The 9,966-nt window shown below is 34.1% G+C and overlaps 1 protein-coding gene across 1 annotated transcript; it reads right to left on the bottom strand.

Annotated features, from left to right (window-relative positions):
* Positions 1-270: 270 nt before the first annotated feature.
* LOC141492517 (major urinary protein 20-like) lies at positions 271-7,513 on the bottom strand. The gene is made up of 5 exons (XM_074192885.1): positions 7,430-7,513; positions 6,136-6,241; positions 3,060-3,167; positions 1,362-1,463; positions 271-329 (listed from the first exon to the last, which is right to left on the bottom strand). Exons 1-5 carry the CDS (start codon positions 7,511-7,513, stop codon positions 271-273), a joined length of 459 nt encoding a protein of 152 aa, XP_074048986.1.
* Positions 7,514-9,966: the final 2,453 nt, after the last annotated feature.

The raw sequence follows: 9,966 nt of genomic DNA, 5'->3' as shown, positions 1-9,966 counted from the left end.
TGGCAATACTACTTTCTGCAACTGCTGTCAAATCCCTGCCCCCTTCCCCCAGATTCCCAAACATATGTTGGACACAGTATGCTGAATTAATCATTTATTAGATATTTGCAGGGAAGAGGCCTGCCTATGATATATCAGATCAGGGAGAGGAATGGAATTCTCTAGGAGCTGGAGGGAGAGAAGAGAAAACCATTAGAAATTTTCATCACTAATATTAACAATTTTTGGGGAAAAAAGAAGTGGTTCACAGAAACACAAGAATATTTCATCCTAGGAATTCCTGTGAGAGTGGTTTGCAGAAACACAAGGATGCTTCATTCTTGGAATTCCTATGGGACATTAAAAAAAATGATTATATAATATCACAAAGTGACAGGAATTGAAAGTTGGAGGCAGGTGTTTAGAGGCACATGTTTGAGGTAATTTTTACCCTTAAGAAGTTAGATAAGTAAGCACAGCCTTCAAGAGATTAAGTTATATCATCTGTGGTGAGTAGGGAGTTCGCTGAGAATGGAATTTGGTGCAAATGAAAAGTAGCCAGATTAAAATTCTTATTCTATAAACCTCAGGCTTAAGAAATAAAGACAGACATCTTAAGGAGGCTTAGAGCACAAAAATACTTCTTAAATTAGATGGATACATTTAGTGGATTTGATTGAATGTATTGCAAATCCAGATTGTCACTCCACTCACCAACTTTGTCTTTCACTTGCATTCTCATCCCATATTCTAACACTCACATTCTTCTACATCCTTATTTTAGTTTCTTGGCTTGATCCCTCTTCATACAATCCTTCAAAGCCCCATTTCCCTGACCATTTTCTCATATACATCACCTTTTGGAAGACAGAGAAAGAGGGAAGGGACAGAATTAAAATAGACCTATGAAAAGAGAATGTAAATCATCTTCACTCTCCCATTTCAAATACTTCCTTTACCAGAAAGTGTTAGAATGGCCAAAAAGAGGTCAAGCACTGCTGTGGACCTTTAAGAGCAACTGAAAATCATTAGGGTGTCCTCAAGTTGTTCTATTGCTATCCCAGTTTTTGCAGTTGAAGAGCCAAGCAACCTGTTGTGGTTTTCTAAGGAAATCTAAGGTCGAAGTTTACAAACCTGCATGTCAGTATCAAATTTCTGCTCTAAGTTCTTCACATCGATCTGTGAAAACAAAGTAGGAGATCAGTGATTGTTAGACATGGATTTTTCTCAGAATTTTTTTTGTCACTTTCCTAGAGGAAAAGGAAATAAGATTGTCTTGGTGAGGACAAGGGAAATCAATAGGGGATGTTTTCATTCTATAAAATTCTCTCTTCTCAGTCACAGGGAAAACAGGGAATCAGAGACAGAAATGAACAGTTTACCTTCTTTGGACAAGTCTCTAATTTGATCTGCCCCAATTTTATTGTTTCTGCATATTTCCTTAAATCGCTCCTTTCTTTCATCTGACAGATCTGGAGTCCGACCTGTAGTTGGAGTGAAAGTGAGAATGGTTATTGCATTACGGACCATTTTCAACAATATTTTGAAAAGTAGGTAGCTAGATAAATGTGGGGATACAGATTACAAAGGAAGGGACCTACCATCTTTCATTCAAGTGACTGAGTTAACAACTTTATGAAATGAAATTATCATTTGCCTTAGGATGTGTTGCAATCAGTAATAAAGGATGAAAAAGGCTTCTCTGTTGATTATCAGTAAGTTATTTACCAAGCATTTATTAACTGCCAAGTTATTATGGGAGGCATTAGTGATCAAAGAAAAATCAGAAATAGCCCTTTCTCTCAAGGAATTTTCAGTATACAGGAAAGAAACATCCTCACAAATAAATAAATGCAAATGGGACTTCCTGGGATCACAAGATCCAAGCATCTTTATTACCCAAGAATTATGAAAGAGAAATAAAAAGTTTAATTTATATTGGGGAAGACTATTATCTGGATGAAACCATTTTAAGGGATATGGCACTTAAGGTGAATTTTGAAGGGATTTAGGGAATCCAGAGAATGGAAATGAGAATGTAGAACAATCCAGCACAGGGCACCAAAGTCATCTCATGGACTGAGAGAACCAGGAAACCAAGAAACCAATGTAATGTCAGGGTCATGTGATACAAAAATGAAGAGAAACACAGGACAGGATTCTATTACTGAAATCATTTGTGTTCTTTAGTTTTGAGCTGGTGATTATTCACCTCTCTTCTCCACATTCCCTTGATCTCTCCCAAAGAGGAGTGTATCCTTTCCAAAGTTTATTTCTATTTCAGATTTGCCCTTTCTACTGTCTGATTTTAAAATCTGATTTTAGGATAAACATGACTAACCATTCCATTGCCTACTGATATTTGTTATTCAGTGAGTATAGCCCAAAATGACAAAAATGGAACACTAAGAGGGGAAGAGAAATTTATTTAATTATACAGTATTAAATTAGGACACTTTGTTCCTTACATTTTTATTTTATTAGTTTAAAGGCTTGGGTGAACAGAGAATAATTTATTCATATTTACTATTTCTCAGAGCAGAAAGAAAAAACATTTACATTGGGACCTCTCAGTCTCTGTCTCTCCATTTCTATTTGTGTCTGTCCATCTCTGTCTTTCTGTGTCTATCTGTCTCTGTCTATCTCTTTATTTCTCTCTCTGTTTCTATGGGTGTTTGTCCCTCTCTGGCTCTCTTTTTCTTTCTCTGTCTTTTTCTTGTCTCTGTGTCTTTCTCTGAGTCTTTCTGTCTTTCTGTCTGTCATTCTGTCTTTCTGTCTGTCTCTCTGCCAAATACTATTCTAGATGTAGATATGAAGACAAAAATGAATGAACCTGGTCAAAGATTGAATTCTACTGAAGGTTCAGAGCTACCTTCAGAATTTGTTGAAGGAAACAGCATGGACAGTTTGTCCATGTACTAAAAAGCTTTTTTCTTCCCCTTGATCTCAGGCACTGCAAATATTAGTCACACATAGTTTGAACCACTCCTAATGTTACAAAGGAACAACTTATTTTCCTCTGTTACTCTTTTCAAGAAAAAATGGAGTAAAGCATTGGTATGGGATCAAAATATACTCACCAAGCAGTTCTGCCCACTTGGTGATCTTTCCATCTTTGATATTTGTTAAAACAACTATCAAATATTCAGGTTCTAATATTTCAATGGAGATATCATTATGTCCATCATCTGGGAAGCCATGAAAAGGTCAAGTCAGAATTTTGAAATCACAAGAACAAAGGCAAAGACTTGAGACTTATTAGTTGTTAAACTTCATGCAAAGGTCTTTGCCAGGGTTTTGTGGAAATCTGAGTTCTCTCATCACTTCTGTTATTCCAAACAACCACAATATTGTTGACAGATTTATGCTTTTGGAATTCCTCTTATCTGCCTCTAAAGTCACAAAAATTAGAAATGGAAGGAATTTGGGAATCCATTTAGTCAAACCACCTCATTTTATGAGGACAAAAAGGGGCCAAAAATTTGTGCAAGGCTATGCAATGAGTTAGCTTCCAATTCAATCACATAAGAACTAATCATACCCCTAGCCTGTAAGGAGGAAATATAAAGATGAAAGGATCTGATCTAGACTTTGCATAGTACAATCATGGTGGAATTGGACAGGATAGTGAAGGGACATTTGCTGAAATGTTTCTGATTAAAAGCCACTTCTTTTTTAGTCATTTGAGTCCATTAATTCATTTCAGAAAAATACTGAAAGGCATTAATATTCTCATTTATACTTACAATTAATTTTCACTTGGCCATCTAGTCCCACATAAGATGTCAAATCAAATTTTATGCATTTATCATTTTCCCTGGAAATAAAGATTAACATTAAAATGATACCTTATTTTTTCAAAGGAAATTTGACTAGTGTTATATTTATTTTATTTTTAAATTTTTATCTTCAAAATGAATTCATTTTTCATCCCTACAGTATTATTATAAATAATCCAGTATTATTACAAACAATTCCTATAGTATTATTATAAACAATCCTACAGTATTATAAACAGTCCTGCTCAGATAGAATTAAATTTAGTTCACCAATTGAAAATTTGCTGAATAACTTTAAATTTGAATTCTTTGAAAATCTGCAATCACTGCCTTGTGTTTATGGGGATATTTAATTAAGGAGAATTCGGGCTTAGACAGATAAGCTTTTTCCTTAGTAGTTATGAATAAAAATACTTTGGTATAATTTCTGGGCTATTCATAAGTCAATTGAAGTTGGATCTCTATTCAAATCCTGGCTCCTCCCCTTACTAATGGTATGATTTAGGACAAGAAAGTCTTTTCACCTTTCTGAGAGTTAGGGTTATTATCTGTTCAATGAGTATGTTTATGTTCTGCTTTACCTCATTAGCTCATTGTGGAGAAAACCTATAATTTATTTAAAATGAAAGAACTCAGAGAGAGAGAGAGAGAGTGAGTGATATCTACATCTATATCTATCTATCTATCTGTCTATTATATATATACATATATATGAGAGAGACAGAAAAACAGATAGATAGATAAATAGATAGATAGATAGATAGATAGATAGATAGATAGATAGATAGATAGATGTGTATGTATATATATGAATGTCATTGTATTTTATCTCATGCAATCTCAGGAAAGGAGCAAATAGGTATTCTAATATAATTGATACAACTAAAACAATCTAAAACTATTTCATATTCATTTTAAAGAAAAGATAGAAAAGTAGATCTGGAAAAAAAGATAGGACAAGGATAAGAGTTTGGTACACCTCAAAACATAAGTTGTCTGGAAAGAAATTGATATTTGACAAAAATTTCTGAGAAACCAGGAAAGTGTTTGGACAGAAATTAGGTTTAAGACAATGTTATATTGTAAATTTTTACCATAAGACAAAAGTATATTTGATTGAATATTATCATCAAAAGAAAAAGAAAATCATCTTAAGTATCTTTTAACGAATACATTCAGAAGAACACTTGCTTTTATGTGAAACTGAAAAGTTTTTGCCTGAACAAAATAAAATAACTAAGATTAGAAAAGAAGAAGTCAATTGGGAAGAAAAAAAACCTTTTTGAATCAAATGCATCTAAGCTTAAAATGCTCAAACTATATAAGTTACCTAAAAGAAATATATAAGACCTAAAGTTTATTTCCTGATTAATAGTTGAAGAATATAATAATATTAATGGCTAACAGTTATAAAGTGTTTATTATGTGCCGAGTACTGTGGTGAGCATTACATATATTACCCCATTTGATCACCACGGCAACACTGAGAAGTAAGTGCTATTATTTTTCCCATTTTACATATACAAAAACGGAGAGAAACAGAAGTGAATTGACTTACTAGGAAGACACAGTATATGTCTGGGACCAAAGTTAAACGAAGGTCTTCCTGACTCCAGGCCCAGTGCCCAGGTGTTATAGATGGCCCGAGTGTAAATATAAACAAAATTGTCAGAAAATATTAACAACCAAAGGAAATAATTTTCCAAATCACTGATGGGAAATGTAAATTTTTTCAAAAGAACCTCAGGATTTACCTTTTACCCAGCAAATTGAAAAAAAATGACAAAGATAGTAATAGTCAGTGGTATAGTGATATACAAAGTTAGAGCAAATATATTATTGTTAGAGCTGCTTATTAATGCAATTAGTTTGTTAAAAAGATCAAAATTAAGTTACAAAAATGACTAAAATATATCCTTTGACCCTGAGATTTCTAAAATATAGACGTTGACCCAGAGATTTCTAGGCTCACCATATCTCAAGAATGTCAATGAGTAAAAAAAAAAGATCCTTTATTAAGAAAAATATTGATAGTTTTTTGGAGGTGATTAGAAAAGAATTGTAAACAACACTTATGTCCACCAATTAGGGAATTGCTGAATAAGGCACTACAAATGTGAATTAAGTGACTATCTTTCTTCTTTCTGTTTCACTCTGTTTATTTTTTCTTCTTAACGGAATAACCTCAGAAGACCTCTCTGCCACAAAATGAAGACTGGTGATTTAAAAACTTTTGGAACAGAAAAGAAAATGATAGTTACCCTTTAAAAGATCCAAACTTCCTATACACATGCTTTTAGTCTACATTGTTTCTCACCACTGCACAGAAGCTCATATGGTAGAACTTACTTTTTGAAAAAGAATCCTTTAAAATTACCGTTGTCTAGAATGACATAGTGTATAAACATTTCCATCTTGCCTCCTTTCATAATCTTAGATGGGTCATCTGAAGCCAATGCCACAGTGAACCACTCTCCAGTTATCTGTGGAAAAGAATTGAGATGAGAATTGAAAAAAAAAGACATCCATGGTCACATAGTTCTGTATTCTTTTTTAACTTGGAAGGACTATAGTCCAAATCCCATTTTTTTTAAACAGGTGAGGCAACACAGGCCTCAAAGGTGAAGTATCCCAGTCCCACCTGGTTCACATACTACGTTAGCTGTACTATTTTCATAGTATAACAATAAGTTTATGATACTAGGAGTTAGGAAATTTGAGTTCTGGTCTTGATTCTGATACTAATTTTCTATATGATTTTGGACAATTATTTGATCTTTCAGTGTCCTGATTTGCTCATTTGTTCAATGTATATAATTATATTTTCATTATGTGTTTCAAGGTATTATTCCAGAGATAATATTGTTTTCCCTTTCTCTTACTATATAACTTGGATTTAGATACTAGTGGTAATTTCTACAATTTTGCGGGGATTGAGGAGAGAAATTGTGACAGGAATATGAAAGATCTCCTAACAAGTAATTTTCCCTTAAAACTTATGAAAAACCTTGAAAGACTTGTGTTCATTCTCTGACTATAATTACTCAGGGTCCTGAGGGATTCTCTTTCCCTCTATTCTACCTGGACATGAGATAACTCTTTATCACACAATTCATGAGACATCTAATCCCAATACATGTGTAGAAGTAAAGCCCTCAAGCTACCATCTGAATCCTATTGACAAAAAGAGTTTATTGGGAGGTCACAGAAAAGGAAACTTGTTAGTATTTATCATCTCATTTGCTATTACAATCAAAGGAGCATATATTTCAATTTCAGAGTTTTCTGGGACATCTCAGGATTTCAGCATTTTAGAGTGAGAAAACTCTTAAAGATAGATCATCTAATGCAATCCATTTCTCAGAGGTAGAAATTGTTCTATCAGTTTACACTGTGATGAATAAGAGATTGCATCTATTTTTTTTGCTAATTGTTCAAAAGAAATAAGATATGAACACACACTCATGTAATTTCATATTTTCTGTTGACCTTAGACTACACAACTTTTGGGAAGGACAGCTTTGAGTTAGAAGACATGAAGGCATATATTTTCCTTTTAGCTACAAGGACTATTTTTGCTCTATTCTGCCCAAAGAAGTTCTATTTTTCTTACATGTTACGCTCCAACCATTTATAGCTCATTCTATCAACCTGCTTCATTCTCACTTTACCTTTGCTGGATTTTCCATGTTGGTATCCTGAGCCTGGAGGTCACAGACCAGGGCCAGTACTATGGTCAGCAGTAGGATCTTCATCTTCTTAAGGGTTTATCTCCGATTCTTCAGTCCTAACTGAATGTATGAGGATTCTGGTGAATAATCTGGGCTCTCTGGTCAGCTGCCTTTATACCTCATTTCAGAGCAGAGTTGCTGATGATGTGGCACTAAAGGGGAAAATAATCCCTCAAGTATACTTTATTCAGAGTCACTTGCCACTAAATAACTTCTAGCCAAAGATCTCAAGGACAGACTAACAAAATACTTTATGACAACAAAAATTTGAAAATTCTGATGAACAAATCTCCAAGATCAACAGCCAGTGTTGGTTGAGCCAATTTCTTTAGATCAATTATGTCTTTCCAGAGAACAGAAAATATAGTTCCTATGTTTTTTTTTGTCCTTGTGGCAGTCAGATAATTAACTTCTCAGAAAGGATTAGACTGAGTTCCCCTTTTGAAAAAGTATTGAAATGCCCACAAAACACCTAAAGTACATGCAGTCTTTCTTTAGTAATGTGGGAAGAGTGCCCAAATGAAGAAATATCTCTCATCACTATCTGGGTGCTTTTAATCAAAGTGTAGAAATTAAATAAACATTGTGTCTACTGTTTACAGAAAAATATTCTAGACTCTGACTTAGCTGAAGAATTTTGACTTAATCTCCTTTGTAGTACTTACAGTCTAGTATACAATAAAACAATCTAAGGAGATTTTTTCATTTGATTTTTATCTTTGAATTTAAGGGTACTCCCAGACCTGAAACTCATTTAACCTCTATATCTCATCAATTCCTTGAGAATTTATCATCTTAAAGAGCTAGCTGAGAGTACTGAATAATTAAAAGACTTGCCCATGAACACTGTGCTAATCAATATCTTAGAGGCCTTGATCAGTGACCTAATTGGAATTCATCTTTAAATAAATTCTTATTCAGTCAAGCAGACAGCTATTAACATTATATTATGTTCTAGGAACTGTAGGATGTGGTAGCAATACAATGACATCAAGAAAACAATATCTGCCCCCAAGAAATATTCATTTCACTGGACGGTCTTTTCAACTTGTATTTGAGAAAATAAATAAATCATGTTTTTGCAAACATATGAAATAATTTCTAGAGCATAAGCCCAAGTTATTAGGTGAGGGATCATGCCTCATTTATCACATGCCTCATATGGGATTATCTCGAGTTAGAAGAACCACAAGGCAGAGTTGAAAAGAGCAAAAAATCATGGAGTGTCCCATATGGTCAATAATGTAGCAGTCCAGTTTGACTAAAATGGAAATTTTGGAATGGAAATGGAAATACTATAATTACAAAATGGGAAGATAATCTAGATCCAACTGGTAGACAGATCTAAAGGGCAGCTGCAGAAGAGAATGTATGTCTTGTTCAGTCACACTGTTTTCAGAATTGTCATGGAAACACATTATCAAAATCCATTGACATTATGGGACTGAGGTATCAGGGATCTGTTGTCAGAAAGACTCTGGGTTCTGGGAGTTCTGGGAGGCATATAGAACCCTCGTATCGTGTAAAGAGTTAGCTAGTGTTGTGCTGCTTTAATTTCCCTCTATAGTCTGAGAACTCTTTACAGCAAGTTAAATTTGAGGGCAATAAGAATCCTGTTGCTGTTGTGATAGACTAGAATGGTTTTAGTGATATGTACAACTTGAGAGGGAAATCCCTCAGGGGCTTGAAAATATTGCCCTCCCTTCCTGACTTGAAGGTAGAAATGACTTAGGAACTTCACACGTCATTGGAATTCTTGGAAATATTGTCAAAGAAATGGTCTGAGTACCTATCCAAGGGACCTAGCAAGCTGCTTAATGAATTGCTGTTTTACTAAAAGAATTTAACATTAGTTCCATATCTCTAGAATGGCAGAGATATATCAATAGTAGAGGAGAGTAGCAGTTTCCTTCTGAAACAGAGAGACAAAGATGAGAAACAGAGAAAGCATTTTACATAATATTTATTTTAAAAGATTATGTCATTAAAGACTGCAATAAAGAGTCATGAAGTATCCTGTGCAAATGGATTTTCTTATTCATGTGTTTAACTTCTAGGTTTCTGTAAGTGGATTCTCACTCTTCTCTGTGGGTGGACACTGACAGTTCAATCTGGTTTAGGGGTGGAAAAGGAATATTTTAAAATTTTTCTCACTTTTTCTTTCTGTTAAGTAAAAGGTATATTATGATTGCTATTGTTTTTACCTTCTTGATTGGCAAATGTTCATATTTAATGATTAATTGTGTCATCAGTGACCTATTTGTTAAAATGAAGACTACATAAATAGTGAAGAGGAACTATAGTGGAAAAGTATAGAAGTATAACTCCTTCCCACCCTTTACATCAGAGTTAAGTTGATAGGTTGGGAGTTGTTCACTAAAGCACAGCCACTCCTTTGGTGATAACATCCCTCCCTGTATGAATGGGTACATTTGAGTAAGCCAGCTCTAGGCCAATAATAAAGTCTAAAGCGAATT

This window comes from Macrotis lagotis, chromosome 1 (genome assembly GCF_037893015.1).
Source record: "Macrotis lagotis isolate mMagLag1 chromosome 1, bilby.v1.9.chrom.fasta, whole genome shotgun sequence".
Classification (NCBI taxonomy): domain Eukaryota; kingdom Metazoa; phylum Chordata; class Mammalia; order Peramelemorphia; family Peramelidae; genus Macrotis; species Macrotis lagotis.
The sequence above is the reverse complement of the archived record's forward strand: the minus strand, read 5'-3'. Positions and strand labels throughout refer to the sequence as shown.

Coding starts and splice junctions, on each gene's coding strand:
- LOC141492517 (XM_074192885.1), bottom strand. CDS start 7,513: ATGAAGATCCTACTGCTGACCATAGTACTGGCCCTGGTCTGTGACCTC. Junction 1,464..3,059: donor CAAGTGGGCAGAACTGCTTG/GTGAGTATATTT, acceptor CTCCAACTACAG/GTCGGACTCCAGATCTGTCA. Junction 330..1,361: donor TAGAGACTTGTCCAAAGAAG/GTAAACTGTTCA, acceptor AATGTCCCATAG/GAATTCCAAGAATGAAGCAT.